The sequence below is a fragment of the Rhipicephalus sanguineus genome, chromosome 4 (assembly GCF_013339695.2).
Source record: "Rhipicephalus sanguineus isolate Rsan-2018 chromosome 4, BIME_Rsan_1.4, whole genome shotgun sequence".
In the NCBI taxonomy this organism is placed as follows: Eukaryota; Metazoa; Arthropoda; class Arachnida; order Ixodida; family Ixodidae; genus Rhipicephalus; species Rhipicephalus sanguineus.
In genome coordinates, this window is record NC_051179.1 from 49,369,199 (window position 1) to 49,388,843 (window position 19,645).

Sequence of the window (19,645 nt, forward strand, 5' to 3'; positions counted from 1 at the left end):
TTTATTGTGCTTCTACAAACACCTCTAAGACGATCACCAGATTTTTCATAATTTTCACCTGGGCACTCTGATCCACTCCGAGTAGGCAAGCATTTTCAGGTTTAGTTTGTAGACCTTTAACAAGAGTTCAGTAAATACATTTATACAAACGGACGCTTTTATTACCATCGGTACGATTTTCACTCATAAACCCGAATACGCTAATAGTACAGCGTGCGAAATTCAACTGATGACAATAACGAGAAGAGAATATGCTAAAAGTATTGGTATCCGTAAATACTCTGGTTTCTTCTGTCTATGTGAGCGAAAAAGAAGGTACGTGATGAAAGTATCATGAGGCAGCGAATGCCTCTCCTTTCTTTCTCCTCTGCCCCTCCCCCCAACCACCAAACGATGGTCCTACACCAAACTAACCAGCAATGGTTGCTTCACGTCTCGTCTTCCTCTTCTGCATCCTCCTTTATTGCTGCCGGATCGCATACTCGGCATACCGCAGCATGCTCAGTCGCTGAAAGGACGCGTATGGATCGTCCAGAAGCGGACAAAAAAGAAAAAAAGAAAAGATAAAGACCGGTAATAGACGAATGAACGAAGAAGTGAAGACGGCGAACGCGCGTGCGTTCGGCAGCAGCGGCGTCTTCGTTCACCTCCGACGTTCTGTCTCCCCTAAGCACCATCCTCTCCGCGCCTTTCCCCTCGTAATATATTGCCTTCCACGAACGTTTATGCGTGCGTACGTCTCGTTTTTCTTATATCTATATTTCCTCCTCCCCCCCCCCCCGTATTTTCCGCCCCAATTTCTCAGAACAGCGGGAGCACGTCTGCCGGTGGGTCCGCTCAGGTAAGGTTGAAGGACGCTGACGTACTTCTAATTTGAACCAAAGAAAGAAGAAAGAAAGAAAGAAAGAAAGAAAGAAAGAAAGAAAGAAAGAAAGAAAGAAAGAAAGAAAGAAAGAAAGAAAGAAAGGAAGAAAGAAAGAAAGAAAGAAAGAAAGAAATCTTCAGCAACAGATAGCTGAAGACCAAGAGCAGGTCAAGGGGATTGGGGAAAGAAGGAGCGAAGACGAAGACACGTATCACGGGGCCCTGTCGAGGAGCAAGCGGATATACCCTCTATAGAAAACGGTAAAACGAGCTGAGAGAAAAAAATATCATTAAATTGTACACGGAGCAACGTCGTAGAATCGAAAGTCCGTGGAACGTTTACAAGAAAAGAATGAAGGTCCGTTGAAATGAGGCTCGTCTAGCGAGCGTAAGGGATCCCGAAGCTCCTCCCTTCGTATACCACGGCCGATACTTGTACATTAGAGGAAGCGCGGAAGGTTGAGGAAAGAAAGCCGTTGTAAAAAGCGAGAGACGAAGAGACAAAGTCTGTTATAAGGCGTGGAGCGGTTGGGCCGGCCCTGTAGCGCGCGGGTCTCGTTTCAGAGCACGCTTCGTGCGCGGCTCCCTAATAAGGAGGAAGGATATCCGACGTCGCCTCCCGTCGAAAGTGGAGTCTCTGTACAGGGAGAGGTGTGAGGACGAGGGACGAAATGCGGGAGGAAAGGGAACGGTAGACACATCCAGGAAAGACGAGGGAGGAACGGCGATGAGGTGGTGCTCGACGCTTCGCCGAGTATATTGCTTCGCGAAAAAAAACATCAAGTGTCTCAGAGAGAACTGGGTCACACGCGCGTCGGGCCGTTCACGCGGATCACGCACCTTCGGCGCACTCTCTCGCGCACTTCGCCGCTGGGCTGCCATACGCCGCCGGAAAAAGGGAAAAGAAGGCTTAACTAGGACGTCGGCGCTATGCACTTCACGGAGGCGGCACGTTGGCAGCGTCCTTATGGCTTTGTTGTCGAGCCTTGCAATGTTTTGACGGACACTGGTGTCTAAGCGCCTTCTAGTGTGAGTGTGAGTGTGAGTGAGTGAGTGAGTGAGTGAGTGAGTGAGTGAGTGAGTGAGTGAGTGAGTGAGTGAGTGAGTGAGTGAGTGAGTGAGTGAGTGAGTGTATGTGTGAGTATGTGTATGTGAGTGTGTGATTGAGTGTGTGTGTGTGTGTGTGTGTGTGTGTGTGTGTGTGTGTGTGTGTGTGGCCTAGCAATACTTTGCAATGCAATGTTTTGCAATGTTTCGACGGACACTGGTGTGTAAGCGTCTTCAAGCGAGTGGAAAACTGTGAGTGAGTGAGTGAGTGAGTGAGTGTGTGTGCGTGCGTGTGTGTGCGTGTGCGTGTGTGTGTGTGTGTGTGTGTGTGTGTGTGTGTGTGTGTGTGTGTGTGTGTGTGTGTGTGTGTGTGTGTGTGTGTGTGGATTTGCAATGTTTTGACAGGCACTGGTGTGTGAGCGTCTTCAAGTGTGAGTGCCTGTGAGTGAGTGAGTTGTTGTGGTGTGCACGTGCGTGCGTGTGTGTGTGTGAGAGCGAGTGAGTAAGTGCGTAAGCGAGTGAGTGAGTGCGTGAAAAGCGCTCCATATATATAGTTGTCAGCCTGTTCTCTCCCTATTTCCTTTATCTTCCTGTTTTTTGTGTATCCACTGGCAGTCGATCCACCTGAATGTGTTTAGGAAACTCGCATTTTTTTTCGTGATACAAGAAAAAGATGTGAAGCTTCCTTGCCGGCTATAAGAAAGAGATCGAAGATGTATGCTACAAGGAATAAACGCAGATAAAGCTGAATTATCAAACAAACAGATATGAATGAACGAGCGAATACTGCATTTATTTGCAAGAACGGTAAGTGTGAAAAGGTGTTCACAGTATTGAAAACACTGTACCGATCCGACAGGCAGACAGAAATAAGTGCGGTAGTTACGTGCTGTTGGTGTATTTAGCCTGCTCATTAACGATCGGGGTTTTAATAAGCAAAGAATGAAAACGCGGTGTTGACAGCTTCTGTTTAGGTAAGGTCAGGGTAGGCTAGGTTGGGGGGCGCACTTATTTGTCTAGAGCACCAAGATATAATTGGAACTACTGTCTTTTTTTTTCGCAGAACAGCCAGAACTTTTAACGAACGCAAACAAGTCCTATTGGTACGACACGTGGCAGTTAATTGGAGGATTGCATAGCCTTCTTGGGGGGGAGGGCTTTGCACTATACAGAAAATCAGGAACGCGGAAAAGGCCACCCTTTATAATTCCGCTGGGTGGATAAACAGAAGAAACCCCACGAGACGAACGACAGTGCGATATAAAAAGAAACATACCACGAAGAGTCCGTTGGACTTTATTCCGAAGGCTCAGCTTTATTTGGTCGTTCAGACCTTGAAAACACTGCCAGGGTAGATAGCACGACATTCACTGACTATATTAGCTCTCTGGCGAGTAATGACGTCATTTATAATCAACCAAGTCTGACTGGAGACCAATTAACACAACGGAGTCAGGCCCGTGACTATACTAAAGAAAAAGAAAAACGCACTGTTGTCGTAAAGAAGTCTCTGGAAGCAACCTGCATCGTCTATTAGAGTTAGAGTACAATAAGAAGCGCATTTCCGTTTATGAGACTACACATTGCACTAATGTTACGTTATTGAAAGAGCAATTAACGCCATTCTTTCTTGATACACGCTGTCTATCGAGTATTTGCACTGTTTGTGACGTTTTACGGTGTGTTTATCTCTCAGTTCTGACACTCCTCGCGTTTAAGGGATTTTAAGGCGAAAGCCTTAGATGCCTCATCAAACGCGAAAATTGACCGGCGTCTAGCGGCGTCGGTGCCAACACGAGTGATGATAAAAATAATCGCGCGATGACTTCACACATCGCAAAAAATAGTGAGGTCAGTGTGACGTCACATCACGTGACTTCACATGATGACATATCTTGATTTTTGCGCTAAGGATGACGAACACATGAGAGAAGGCAGGACAGGCGCTTCCGCTGTCATGTGTTCTCTCATGTGTTCGTCTTTCTTGGCGCGAAAATCAAGATGTTATGTACTCACCAACTCGCCCAACATCAAGTTCTCGCATGATGACGTCATAACATGACATAATCGCTTGCTCAAATGTGGGCCGATCACGGAGGCAGTGCGAAACCAGGTGAGGTGCGGAAGGCTTTTGGTGGGTGACGGGGCAGGATCAATACATCGACTGAGAAGGAAAAAAGGATGTCTTTCGCCGTCGAGTTGTCTTAGGTGAATGCATAAGGGACCCTGTGGTTTTTGTGTTCCCACCCATTTATGACGTGTTCTTTCTGTTTTTGTTTCGTTTTGTGTCTATAATGGCGACTTGCGGTACACCTACACCTTTACACTATAACAAGACAACGTAGTCTGCAACGTCTTCTAAACCGACGCTTCCTGATTTAGTGATGTCAGTAATGAGATGTAGTTTATACTGACGGGGTTAGCAAGTCTTTCAGTGTCCTACGCGGAGGCTTGACAATGTTTGAAAGAAAAAGAAATAATTACGGAAGGAACCATCTCTTGACGTCTTTCACAGTAAATGACTATAGCGTGTCAGTGCATTAGACCATGGTTGCCGTATTTGGCACCACCAGATAACGAAACAAAGATGAAACCGTGCAGCGGATGTATATACGCACCATGAGTCCCGTGGTGACCGCGATGCCCCTGCCACAGTACGTGTTGGGCACGATGTCTCCGTAGCCCACGGAGAGAAACGTGATTGCCGTCAACCACATGGTGTTCAGCAAGTTAGCATGCTCCTCGTCGTGGTACCTGCACACAATAACATGGAAGTGGCTTAGGCAAGGGAAACTGAAGGACTTAGAAAAAACGACTTCGGAGTGTGTAATCATAGTTTGATCCCTGCTGAATTCGAAAACCAATGTAAGAGTTCACAGAAGTGAACGTAAATAGCATTTCTTGGCAAAAATACAGCGGCTGTAGCCGCAGGGCTTCTTGAAATATTGAGCGAACGTAGTGACATCATCTTCGGCGGGCTGCGTCATCGGCAACATCAGCACTTTTAATGCATGGCGTTCGCGATCAGTTCGACCAAAGAGCGCAGCCGGAACTAATGACAGAGGCCACGGTTGAAGATACGAGAGTGCTGCGCGGCTCCGCCAAAGCTACCTACGATGACGTAGTTCCGATTAGTTCGTTTCCACGCCCACACTTTCGGCGCGTTCGCGTGGGCGGAGCAAGACGAACTTTTCTTTCGTATATTTTAAAGCTACTGCTGCCACAGCAGCGGAAAAAATTACGCCATCGTCGACAGTAATGTTGGCCCTCGTTAACAACAAAATTTTACCGAATTCTAAAGCCACTTCCGCTTCCGTTCAGGCACGGCTGGCTGGCTGTTCTTTGAAACTACAGTAAAATAAGTAAAGTCACACGAGTTTTATTTACAACATGCACAAAGTAGAATGTTGAAGGCCACCCTGGCAAGAAAGCTGTAAGCATATAGCTTGACATGGCGAGGGAGACACAACTAGACAACAGCAGTGCACACATGCGCAATATAAACAAAGCTTATCGTTATGATAGTTCTGTTCACACAACAAGTGCTTCCCTGGGCACAAATGCATCTAAATACATGTGTGCGCACTACGAACACATTAAAATACGCATAAATAACATAACCGCCGAGGAAGTATATACTGTACACTGTCAAAATGAATAGTTATAAAAGCAGTAATCAAAAGTAATTGTAAATAATGCGCATGTGCAACTTACAAGAAATGAGTATATATGTGATGAATAAATTCTTAACAGGTATGGTTACAAGCTAAATTTGCAAATTTCAAACAGCATGATGGGGTCGTGGGTTCGATTTCCATACAGGGTAGCCGCATTCCGTTGGGGGTGGAGCGCGAAAGTGCTTTTAACAGCAAGGCTGTTTAAGCTAGCCATGAGTTGTATGCCGTATCACGATTCATAAACGGATATGTGCCAGCGAAAAGTCCCACAACTCACCACTGATCCGCTAAAAAAGAAGGCAACAGTTAGCCCAACACTAGGGAACGGGAAAGGCAACGGCGGCTGCGAGAAGCCCCCGAAGCGATGGAAGGCCTACACCAACGACGACGTGCCCGTATACTATAGATCTATGAGAGGTACGAACGCTTGGTTTCAGCGTGAGTTTGTCTCTGGTTGGACATCCATGTCCTGTCTGTGACTGTATGAGAGGTGCGAACGCTTGGTTTCAGTGAGAGTTTCTGCCTCTGGAGTTTGGACATCCGTGTCGTGTCGGTGACCGCGTGTGGTTTAACTCAGACCTCTCTGCGCTGAGAATCAACGTAGAAACAAACTAGCATCACCTAGCCAAAGCCTAGCAACGACCTAGAAGCAACCCGGAAACAACCCTCATCACCTAGCTAAGGCCTAGAAACAACCTAGAAGCAACCAGATTGGTCTTTAGAATCGTCAAGTTTGGCTGTTTCAAGGCTTGCGCGGCTTAGTGAAAGCTTCGCCATTTTTTTTTTGCAGCAGGCTGCTTAAAGTGAGCATGAGAGTGTGCACCAGGCAATCGAAATGAGCTAGACGCCGTTTCTCATCTAGGCCGTCAGACAAGCACAACTGAAAAGTATGAAAAGTTAAGCCTAACTTTTTACAACACGCAGAAGTTAGGCTTAACCTTTCATCCTGGCAGCTTGTTTAATGAATGTCTGGGTGCACGTCTTTTGAACTGCTTATTGGGTACAGGAGGGTCTACTTTTGTAAAGCAGATAAACCTGATTTGCATCGAAATTGAAAAAAAGAATAACTTACGACGTTTTATATTACTCTACGAGATAGGAGGCGCGGAGGCGCCAATGTCGCCTCCTTAGAAAAACATATCTCACAATAAAAGATTGGTCTGCGGGCCTTTATATGAAACTCGAGCTGCCGTCAGCGCCGAAATACTAATAAGAATTGCGCTTCAATAAGACAACCTCGTTCAACCGACGAGAAGAGCTTTCCGAATACCGTTATATGTAGCCACGAAAAAGCAAACCAGCAATTTTTTTTTCTTTGCGCCAGGTAGCTCAAAGTTTTCCATGCTTCTAAAGCTATCGCGGCCGCCGTGCACGCCCTCGCAGTTTTTTAAGCAAGGCGCGAACGTCTATAGAGCATAGCATACAAGCGCCTTAAGATGGCCAGAAGCGGCGACATCGGTGACACATGCGCAAGCGTTCGAGACATGCAATATCCAGTTCGAATGCCGTCTTTCGGTATACAGACGTCCGCAAATGAAACTCAATATTGCGAGCTCTTGACAATTTGTTGCACTACGTCAACTGGTGGCGCTTTAACAAGCCCGTATACGTTGCCCAACCAATGAAGCTAAGCTCGCCCTGAGGTATAGCGAGATCAGTCGCACCTCTCCCGTCGTGGCGTAATTCATGTGTGGCTTTCAACGAAAGCGTACTCATTTTGCATAGGAATGTCAGACGCCTCCAGATGTGACTCATGCAACAGCGAGGAAACGGTGGGACGCAGGCTGTGCTATTGTGATCGAATTTGTGACCGAAGGCACTGTCTTCTTCGCACTGCGTTGAACCCACCTTCTCAGACTAAAAAAAGTTCGGGAGCACTTGCCCTATCGGGAAAATGGAGGCAAGAAAAGGTTGGCACCCACGGGCCTGATGCACTAATTCTTTCTTTCTTTCTTTTACAGCGAAAGCTGTTATGAGATCATTTCAACGGCCGTTTTTGGTGGCGTAGTTGTCCGCCGCCGCCGCCGCCGCCGGTGTCCGTAACCACTATCGCTCGAAATAAAAAAAAAACGAAATAAGAAAAAATTTCGAGGATGGAACGGGGTTCGAACCTGGGTCCTCTGCGTGGGAGCCCAGTGTTGTACCTCTGAGCCATGCCGGTGCTTGGAACTGCCTTGCAAAACGACGCTATACAGGCCTCATGTCCAGAAGGAACCACATTAAGATATGTAATTTAGTGTGGTAGAAGAGTGAAATAAAAACCACGCACCACACAACGCGAATTCTGTAACCAGGCGTCAAACAATGCCAATTGCGCAACGAGTGGGCTGTTGGATGCTTCCACCCACTACAAGGGGCTCTGCAATAATGCTCATCGTCATCAAGCACACACCACCAAAGTGCGCATGATGCCTTGGCATGTTTTTAGCGGGTACCACGGCTCTCCGTTGAATGACGAAAAATGGCATAGTGGCTGCTGCCCTACTTCACAGAAATTATTATTTATAGCGTAGTGGGTTCCCTCGCAAGTGCACTTGCATTGGTTGCCAAGGAAGCCCATGAGCCCATCATCCATTTCCTCAGGGTCTCAACAAAGTTCTTCCCCCTCTCTCTGTCTCTCTTTCTCACGTCAATGTATGTTATATTGCATAGCGGGAGAGTTAAATAGCGACCGGGCGTCACACAATGCGAATTACGTAATTGGTGAGCCGTTCAAAGCTTCCAGCCCATTACAAAGAGCTGAGCCACAATTCTCATCGTCATCAGTCGTCACGTAAGCATTTCCATTTCACAGAAATTATGATGATTTATAGCGTAGTGGGTTCCTCGCAAGTGCACTTGCATTGGTTGCCAAGGTAGCCCATAAGCCCATCATCCATTCCCTCATGGTCTCATAAAGTTCTTCCCCCTTCTCTCTGTCTCTCTTTCTCACGTCAATGTATCTTATATTGCATGGTGGGAGAGTTAAATAGCGACCGGGCGTCACACAATGCGAATTACGTAAATGGTGAGCCGTTTAAACCTTCCAGCCCATTACAAAGAGCTGAGCCACAATTCTTCATCGTCATCAGTCGTCACGTAAGCATTTCCATTTCACAGAAATTATGATGATTTATAGCGTAGTGGGTTCCTCGCAAGTGCACTTGCATTGGTTGCCAAGGTAGCCCATAAGCCCATCATCCATTCCCTCATGGTCTCATAAAGTTCTTCCCCCTTCTCTCTGTCTCTCTTTCTCACGTCAATGTATCTTATATTGCATGGTAGGAGAGTGAAATAGCGACCGGGCGTCCACAATGCGAATTACGTAACTGGTGAGCCGTTTAAACCTTCCAACCCATTACAAAGAGCTGAGCCACAATTCATCATCGCCATCAGTCGTCACATAAACAAAGTGCACACAATGCCTTACATATGTGTAGCTGGAACCTCGCTTCTGCGCACAATGACGAATAATCGCGTTGTAGGTGCTTCCCAATTTCACAAATATTGTGATTTATGGCGTAGTGAATACGTTCTTAGTGTACTTGTATTAGTAGCCCCAAGAGAGTTTACAACGGGCTCTAGAAATGCCGCTCTTCCAGCTTTCGCTGTGACTGTGCTGCGCTTTCCGCGCAGGCCTGGCATTTTTTTCTTTCTTTCTTTCTTTCTTTCTTTCTTTCTTTCTTTCTTTCTTTCTTTCTTCTTTCTTCTTCTCTTTCTTTCTTTCTTTCTTTCTTTTCTTTCTTTCTTTCTTTCTTTCTTTCTTTCTTTCTTTCTTTCTTTCTTTCTTTCTTTCGCATTGCTCAACGCTCCCTCGTAACTGTTTCGCAGTGACTATTCTGTGGTCCAGACCACAGGATAAACTGCAACTTTATTCTATGGATCAGACCACGAAATAAAGTGCAGCCTTATTTTGTGGACCATACCATAAAGTTGTGCCACTGGTTGTGCGCCGTGGGCCGTGCAGAATGTACCGTAGCCCAAGCAGCCCACCTCTCTTGACGACGGTTTCTGTGCACCGGACCACACAATATTGTCGCAATCTATTATGTGGAAAACTGCAGCTTTGTTCTGCAGGATAAACTGCAGCTTTGTTCTGTGAACTAGACGACAAAATAGAGTGCAGCTTTATTTTGTGGACCACACCAAAATACTTGTGCTGTGAACCGTGCGCAGAGACATCGCTGTAGCCCGAACAGCCCACCTCTCTTGACGACGGGTTTCTCTCATAAATTGGGAGGGTTTATTCTGTGGTCTAGTTCACAGAATAAGCACTGCACCCTCCTCTCTTGACGACAACTTCTCTCGCGAATCGCAATACTCGCTCGCAGTTTTGTGAATAAGTCCGGACCAAGGAGGCCATTTCCAGGCATAGTACGCGAGATGGAAGACGCTTATGCGTGAAAGGTTTGAAATGCGAAGGCGAAGCCCACCTTTGGCATGCTTGCTGGTCTGACATGCCAAAGCAAGTAAACTTGTTGTGGACTGAAGCAGCAAAAAGAAGGCTTGTAATGACATGGAAGCGGTTCTAAAAATTCCTGGACCTGATATATCGCGTGCGGTACACTTAAGTCACGTTCACCACAGTACATTTGTGTCATGCAAAAAAAAGGTTCATTAAGATCTGCTCGGGAAACAAATTTTGAGCGATCCCCCCCGATTGTGCGAACACGGTCACAGATCTCCCGAAGAACAGCGTCAACGCTACCGTGAGGAGGGAATGACAACGACAAAGGGCGACGCTACTAAAATATTCTGGCCCTTATCTATCTCGTCAGGACGCACTTCAGTCGCTTTCACCGCAGTGCAATAATGTCGTGCAAAAAAAAAGTACACTGAGATTGGCAAGGGGCTACTTTAGCTGTTTCTGTAAAGTTTTCAGACGATGACGATCATACAAGTACTCGCAATTATACGGCGCGTGCAAGTGTATGTACTTAAGTGACAAAGCGTGCTGTGTCCAGTGACAACTAGTAGGTTCTCACCAACCTTACTGAGCTTTTTTTTTTTCGCTTGACACAGGTGTACTGCGGCGAAAGTGGCTTAAGTGTCGCGTACTCGATGGATCAAGGCCATAAAATTTTATACACGCTGTCATTTGTTATTATTGTTTTCTTTTCGCGGTGGCGTTAGCGTTCTTTTTCGGGTGATTTATGGCCGCGCCCATTCAGAAGGATTGCTCAAAATTCGAGCCTCCCGTGCAAATGTTAGTGCACTTTTTCACATGATACAAGCGTACTGTGGTGAAAGTGACTTCAGTGTTCCGCACGCAATAGATAAGGTCCACGAAATTTTAGAACCGCTGTCATTTGTTGTCATTATACGCCTTCGTTTTGCTGCTTCCGTTCACAATAACAAGTTTATCTGCGACTGATATCAATACTCGCATATGTGAAAACATTGGAATCTTTCACGCATACGCCAACATACGCGGCTTCAATATCGATCCACAAAACGGCGATATCGCGATGCGCGAGGGATGCTGTCGTCAAGGGAGGAGTGAGTAGCGCTTGTTCTGTGGACCAGACCACAGAATAAACACTCGCAATTTGTGACAGAAAACCGTCGTTAAGAGAGGTGGGCTGTTTGGGCTACAGCGAAGTCTGGTGCGCACGGTTCACAGCGCAAGTCTTTTTGGTGTGGTCTACAAAATAAAGCTACACTTTATTTTGTGGTCTGGTCCACAGAACAAAGCTGTAGTTTACCCTGTGGTCTGATTCACAGGATAGATTGGGACTATATTCTGTGGTCTGGTGCACAGAAACCGTCGTCAAGAGAGGTGGGCTGCTTGGGCTACAGTACATTCTGCACAGCACATAGCGCGCAAGTTTACTGTGTGGTCCACAAAATAACGCTGCATTTTATTATGTGATCCTTCCTTCATCCACGTGCTTAGCAGCGCAACACTTCAGTTGCTACGCGTTCATATCCAGGTAACAATGCAATGTGGCAACGTGAAACAAGTGACCTCTATATATCATATACACGTATATCAATGCTTTTCAATTTGTATAGTGAATCTTTTATAGCTATGGAGGCAAGACGTACGGTCCCCGCTGAATCAAGCTTCGCTGTTTTTTGTTGATTTTTTAAAAAGCTTTTCATGCGTATAAACAGCGAGAGTCGTAGCACATTAATCCAACGATGCCCAGGAAACGGATTCGCCTGTCAGAGGCACTTCTCCACCTGCACGAATGCCGATAACACTCTTCTCTAGCTAGACTGCGCATTCCGGTATAGCCCCTGTGTTGAGCTCAAGCACGTCTTCAGTCTCCTGCACATAGACGCGTGTTACACATGCGAGACGCCTTTTTGCTTTTTCGACTAGCACGGGCAAGGATTAAGGTTGGTCCCGATCTCAATCTTGTCTGCGTCTTCAAATTTCTGTGTGTTCTGCGTGCTGCACTGTTCCGTATAGCTCACGCTCTGTTTCGCCACAATGTTCAAACTTCTAACATGAATGCTTTCAAAGCTCGCTTAACCTGAGTGTGCGATAAGCCTGCCCTCACAACTGATGGCAAACTTACGTAAGACGTTACGTAAACGTGCTGCATCAGCACGGATTGAAGATAACGATCCGACACTCGCAAACAAGCAGCTTACGAAACGATTTCGTGCTCGCATCTCGGAAGCACACGCTACTATTCGGTAACCGTGTCAGCTTCCCGGTAATTCTGTTATTCTTGAACTTATCATATTCAGTGAAGCCTTTCATAATATTGTCACGCAGTAGTGGTGGATGCGGTCAAGCAAACGCCAAAGCGTAATGGAGCAACTAAGGAAAGTTTTTATTTATGGACTTGTGCCCCCCTCCCCCCCACACTCAAATAAAATAAAAATAAAAATTAAAAGGAACTACATGGCGGCGGATAGCCAACAAAAAGGAAACGCCACTCCGCAACTATACCCTCGTTGAATCCCACAAAAACGAAAACGGGTAAGGACCCTCCTCGCCCATTCGGCTTGGGATTGTAAACGAGTTGGTGCATCTCTGTAATAACAATAATAAATAAACCAAGGAGTTTCTTTTTAAGAATCCTTCCATTTCTGAAAAAGTAACACTGCATTGTAGGAAAGCTGGTCGCTGTTTGCTAGGTATGTGCAACATGAGAAAGTACGGCTATCCAATGGGCCTGCTGTACCAAAAACGTAGGACGGCACGCACACACGCACACGTAAAAAAGATACATAAGCATGTAATGTTTCATGCATGCATAAAAAAAAAGAACTTCCATTATCCATAAACAAGAAATTGTCAGTTTTGCAGACGCACAGTCTTATTTACTACGTAGCGCGCGACATAACCATCGTATAACTAACATGACGCGTATATAATCTGCAGTACGAGGTGACACGAAGATTCGATATAAAGCTAATATGTGAGCTAACATGCCACGGAAATAAAGATTTCAGAAGCAACAAGCACTTTTCTACTGCAACCACTGTGTTGGCTATGTGCCGAATGTCCTTTTTGAGAGAACGGTCGGGACAATGTAACATCAAGTTTGCCGTCGGTGTCTACCGTTTTATCCGTAGCATATGCTGCAGCCCCAGTGGCAGTATTATGCGCGAACACGGTTGCCCTTTAGATATAAACAGAACGGAATTATTAGCTAACAAAGGTTGTTTCCGTCCAACCGTGCCGGGTTAAGAGAGAAGGGGGACATCAACGCCGTCCGGCGGTAAGGAAGGGGCGGTGTATTGAAGTTCGTGCCACTGCATATACACGTATAACGATGAGTGGACTGTTGACACGAAAAGCACCACGCTTCGGCGTGCTCTCAAACACGCCTCTGGCCTGGCGACCGGGAACAGCTTGTAACTAAAGTGTCGCCGCGCTCACATTATCATCGGCGGGCTTGCGCCATTTTCGGTGCCCAGTCTCAGTAGCGTCCACACATCACTGGTTCGCGCCCTAGCTAACAAGAGTTCGCGGGAGCTTGGATAACAATTACGTGTCAAATACTCGCCAGAATCATCTAATGGATGGGACTTTGGTCAGCGGTAAAGAAGCGTTAACATTACGTAGTTGCGAAACGCAAGAAGATAGGGGTGGGGGGGGGGGACGTGGATATAGAGGAAGTGTTAAGTATATAGTGCCAAAGAACGAGTTGCGTTCTCAGCCTGGGCTGTTAAAACAACGGCCTTTGAGGGAGGCACTGGCTTGCTGGCCGTGACGTTAATTACGCCGCCGAATATTGAGGCCAACGGGTTTGGTTTTCGGCTGCGGACGTGGCCGAGTTTCGATGGGGGGCCGTAGTTCACGGGCGCTCGCGTACTTAGATTAAGTGTGGGTTAAAAGCGTGTCGAAATTAACTCGGAGCTCTCCGACGCGGCCTGCCCTGCAAGGCTACGACGTGAGAACTTTAGGGACGATAAACCCCAGCACTAATCAATTCCGCCACACTCATCCTCGTTAGCGAAGCCCTCTCTCCTATGTTCTTTCTACCCAGCGGGTACTTTTATAGCTTTCGTTGTCTATCTAACGCGTTTGTGTGACGGTCTTTCACCGCCAATGCAAAGACTCCGTTGCAAAGGTAACGTGATTTCTGCCGAACGCAGTGGAAGGGCGTGTTAGTTCACCGGTCGCTAACTATTAAAACTATTTGGGACGCAGTTGTAACGCGAAAGCTGAAGCCTGAAACACGATCACATGTTCGAAGGTTCAGATGCCGTGGCGAAGCGAGCATGCGGGAAGGACAGCGCTCCTCCTTCTTCTACCCCGTCACCCTCTCTCCCTGTGACGGCTGTGGCAGAGGACCACAGCTACTGAAAAAATAAAAAATAAAAATGAAAATAAAAAGGACAGCAATCGTCTTCGACACCCACGCTTCGCGCTGCATAAGCTTACTTAAGCATAAGTTTACGTAAGATAAGGGCATAATTTTACGGAGCATAACTTCACTTAAGGGCCGACTAACTGTCAGAATAATTAATGCAAATTAATCGAACAAGTTCACTGACAGAGCACACGGCTTTCTTGTGAGCAGCTGGCATCGTTGCGGCACTTGGGAGAGCAGATCTGAACCAGGCGCTCCTTTATACGTGGCCTCCTAGATCGGCTTCGGCAGTGCGACGAAGAACGAAGTTAATAATACAACAGGGAACGCGAACACCGACGCGCGAGTGCCGCTACCAAGCACATAAGTGCAGGATTAGGGTCGTCTCCAATTTTTGCGAAGTTCAATCCGGTGTGCTGCGAGACCACCCTTACTGCGCATGCGCAAACCCTCTTTACACACATCCTCTCCACTCCCCCTCTCCACTCCTTCCCTGAAACGCGGGCTCGACATGCCGAAACGCTGCTTCGCATCGCCTCATGGTCCCCTTTTTTTATCATCATTAGTTTATGCGTATTTCTTACATTATAAGCAATCGGTCTTCATGTGGCAAATGAAAGGGCGGAAATCGGGAGCACCACTCGACTCGTGAACGTTATTAAGAGTACAGACGTGTTATCTGAGCACGTTGTTTTGATAGTATTTTCTCCAATATAGCCTGTAAGCCGTCTAGGAACTCACGAGGCAAGCGAACTATTAAAAACCGTACAAATATAATCGGGAAAAAAGAAAGCTACAAAGCATTGTTTCAGCGCCGGTGTCCGGTGCGCGCGCGCGTAGTCAACAAGTCGCATAATAAAGAAAAAAGAAAAAAAAAAGTGCGCGGGCCACATTGCGCGCGCACCTGCCGCTGAGCCCGGGCCTTAGCTAAAGCCTCCTTGTCCGCAGCGCAGCGCGCCACCACTGCCACGCACCGGCGGTTAAATTTAACCGCGGTGCGCACGGGGCAACGTGCGACCGCGCTCTGGGTGCATTGTGAAATTCCCATTGTGTTTGGATGACGACGGGCACGCGACAACGCTCTTCAGAATCCACTTCCATCCGCTGCCCTTTAGAAACGCAATCTCTTTCTGCAAGCAAAATAAAAAAATATATGGGAACAAAATAACTGAGAGGGATACATGGATGGTTTTTTTCCCTGCCATTTTCCGAGAGAGCAACGCGAGAAACGTGAGAGTAAGAGGGAAGAGACAGAAAGAAGGAAGACATGGAAGTAACGAAGACAGAAAGAATTGTGTCTGTCGAGGCTGCTGCCTGCCTGGCGTTGTTATCAGCTACGCATACACAGACACTGCAGTGCGCAACGTGCAGCGTGCGCGCAGCCACTTCCCGTCAATCTGGTTTGGGGGGCAGATGTTTGCTCGCGAAAGCAAAGTTTCGTTTCCCTGCGAAACACACGACATGCGATTGGTGGTGTCAGAGGAATAAGCCACGTTTCCGTGAGAAATTCTCGACGCGACAGGGATGCGAGGCGAAGCAAACTGGTTGGGTGCGTGTCAACCGCCCACAGAGAGAGAGAGAGAAAGAAAGAGAGAGAGAGGGAGAAAGAGAGCTGGAGGAAGAGCGAAGAAAAGATGGACAGAGAGGGATGGAGACACATCGCGTTGCATTTCGACAACTAACCAATCGAACAAACCACAGCGTGGCGCCATTAGCGAGAATTGCGCAACTTCGGAGCTTCCTGACTCGCGACATGTGAGAGAAGCAGTCACCGAGGCAAACTTCGTGCAATAAACTTTGTCCCAGGACGGATGTACGCGCAGAGAAAGGAAAGCTGATGTGGGCGTTACGGGAAGCAGCGACGAATCCCACGAAGTTCAGCACAATAAAAAGTTGGGAGAGTTGGTTTTGATTCATGACGTGAAAGGGCGCGACTCAAGCGACACACAAAACGGAAGGACACAGGACGACGCGCTACAAGCAACTGACATGTTTTATTCAGAAAAACATATATTTATAACGCACACGACATTCTTCGCTTAATCTGCAAGAAACTGAGCTGGCCTTTCTCGGACGACACGTGAAGTGATTGTGCTGAGCGTTAGGGTGGTTGAGGGCTTGCACAGCTAGGAGATCACGCTCGCTCTATGGTGCCCACCAAGCAGTCAAACCGACCGGACCAGGGGCGTAGCCAAGGGGGGGGGGGTTCAACCCCCCCCCCCCCCCCGAAATTTTTCAGTTTTGCTTGCGTATATAGACACGCACACATACAAACGCACGCACGAACATACATAAAATATGGTTGAACCCCCCCCCCCCCCCGAAAGAAATTTCTGGCTACGCCCCTGGACCGGACCAACCGTCAACGCCACCTGTACTCTGATGCATCTCTGCGTGCCAACTCGACTCCGCCAAAGAGAGGCCGCACTGCTTTATCGCTTATTCCTGGGGGTGGCATTTACGAAATTCTATTCCTTTCGCATTGAAATGGCCGACGACGCTCTCTGCGATGCCTGTCGTTGCGAGGAGACGCTACGTCACATCTTGTGCTACTGTCCGGCATATAATGTTCAGAGACAGTCACTGGCGTCCGTTCCAGTGCACCTTCGCAATAGACAAATGTCCGTTGAAACTATTCTTGCATGTCGTCCACAGAAGACATCGCAGCTGAAGGCGACGAAGGCACTTTGAGGTTTTTAAGAGAGACGAACTTGGACAAGCGGCTGTGACAGAAATGCCGCGTACCACGCAAGAGTGACCGACTGTGACTGACTCTGCGTGTGCTGTGTCATGTGCTATCTTTCTCTCTCTCTTTCCTCTCCATCTTTAAATATCCCCCTCCCTGTTCCCATGTGTAGGGTAGCAAACCGGTTTTCCTAAACTGGTTAACCTCCCCGCCTTTCCTTCTCTATTATTTCTTCTCTCTCTCTCTCTTATCTCTTTCTGTCGACTCGTTTGGTTTATCGGGATTAACAGCTTTATAAATGTATGTTTTCCTGAAAAAACAACAAACAAGTCATTTGCTCGTAGCGTCGTCTTGTGTCCTTCGATTCTGTGTGTCGTTTTAGTCGCGCCTTCGCACGGAGTTTCCGAGCTGTCTGCGGCGTTTGGCAGGGAGACGATTTGACAGGAGACGACGCGACTCCCGGACAATAGGACGCGGCTAGACATGTTTACGAAAACGGACACGCGTGGCGCAACGGCCCACCGCGCATCTAGAGAGCTTTGAAGTCAGGTGGTGCGAGAGCTGTCAACTCATGCGCAGACGTCGCCGCATGCATATGAAACTGCAGCGTATGAAGTTAACGTTGCCGCGTGTGCCGTCCAGTGCTTTGTAAGTAGCGATTTAAGCAAACGGCACACATGTGTCGGTACACATCACGCAGAGAACCAGAAAAAAAAAAAGAAAGTAACCGCTTGTAGCATAGTCTTTAAGAAATATTAATAATGATATAGGCGATATAAAAGAAAGGCATGACGGTCAAGCACACACGCTTCCGCTTTAGTATGCCACACCGAAAGAAACGGGATTGAGATTAAAAAGGAGAGAGAGAGAAAATGGAGAGGTTTGCTTGAAGGAGGATGGGACGGAAACTCCGTCTCGATTTTTCTTTTTACTCTGTTAGATAGTCTTAATGCGACGAAATAAAAAGCAATGCGTGTTTGCACGTGTATGCGTGTGTGTGTGCTCACACACACAAAGTAGGGGTGGAGGGCTGGAAAGGCCACGTGATATGCATCACTGATGCGAGAGTAGCGGCGTATAGTATAGTAGGGGCCACATTTTACTGCGATTAACTCGCCGAAAGCTTTAGACACACACACAGAATCTGATAGATAGATAGATAGATAGATAGATAGATAGATAGATAGATAGATAGATAGATAGATAGATAGATAGATAGATAGATAGACAGACAGATAGATAGATAGATAGATAGATAGATAGATAGATAGATAGATAGATAGATAGATAGATAGATAGATAGATAGACAGACAGACAGACAGACAGACAGACAGACAGACAGACAGACAGACAGACAGATAGATAGATAGATAGATAGATAGATAGATAGATAGATAGATAGATAGATAGATAGATAGATAGATAGATAGATAGATAGATAGATAGATAGATAGATAGATAGATAGATATAGATAGACAGACAGACAGACAGACAGACAGACAGATAGCTAGATAGATAGATAGATAGATAGATAGATAGATAGATAGATAGATAGATAGATAGATAGATAGATAGATAGATAGATAGATAGATAGATAGATAGATAGATAGATAGATAGATAGATAGATAGATAGATAGATAGATAGATAGATAGATAGATAGATAGATAGATAGATAGATGATAGATAGATGCAGGCGCAAGTCAAAAGCAAAGTTGCAACCTTGCGCCGACCATTATTACTACAGGGCCGTCACATAAACAAAACTCAAGTAAACTTTATTTTCGTCGCAGGAGACAGATATTTTCGTCCAAAATCACGCACAAACGTATACGAAACACATCGCTAATGTAAATCAAACTGCTAATGCTAAGGAAACGGAAATTTCAACATCTTATCTATCCCCGCCCCGTCTCTGTCTCACACCCCAGCAAAAAGCAAACAGAGAACCGCGTAAACTCCGGGGAAAAAATTCCGCGACTGTATACGCGCGCTATATACGGATCTAGTGGGGAAATTCCGAGCGTACGCGAGGGCGAGTGAAGAAAACCGACACGCCAGACAAGGACGGAATAACGCAATTACAACTACGCTCGTTCGCGGGAGATGCCTCCCTTCCTTTATTCCCGACAGACCGCTTCGTTAAAACAGAGGGTAGGCACGGCAATGGAGTCAAATCGGGAGCGGCGCACAATTTGTAACGGCGCGCGGCATATACATATAGGGAAGCGCTTCGCTGTTAAAGGGGCCCTCCGGATGTACGCGGCAGCTTGCGAACCCTTAACAAGGAGAAATGAGTTCGAAGAACTGCTACAACACTCCGCCCCTCTCCCCCCCCCCCCCCTTTTCGACCCCCTCTCCCACCACCACCACCACACACACACACGCACACGCACGCAACGTATCAGCGGCGTGAGCTCAGCCATGCAGTTCGCTGATCCGTAATTCGATTACGGGCAGCGCTGATTGAATTTGTTCCAGACTTTCAAACGCGTTCAACGCCGTCGACCCGAGAGTATACTGCGCGCGTCTTGGAGAATCGACTTCAGTGTAGTCGAACGCGCGCATTCGAACGAAACGACGAGGAGTTTGAAAACGTCGGGGTGACGG

The 19,645-nt window shown here is 47.0% G+C and overlaps 1 protein-coding gene across 4 annotated transcripts in view; it reads right to left on the reverse strand.

Moving 5' to 3' along the window:
* LOC119389938 (small conductance calcium-activated potassium channel protein) overlaps positions 1-19,645 on the reverse strand; it is a 257,296-nt gene that overhangs the window by 25,468 nt on the left and 212,183 nt on the right. For all 4 annotated transcript variants that reach the window (XM_037657388.2, XM_037657389.2, XM_037657391.2 and 1 more), the window contains one exon: positions 4,530-4,665. In XM_037657388.2, coding sequence (XP_037513316.1) covers positions 4,530-4,665 — 136 coding nt within the window. The remainder of the gene's footprint in view (positions 1-4,529; positions 4,666-19,645) is intronic.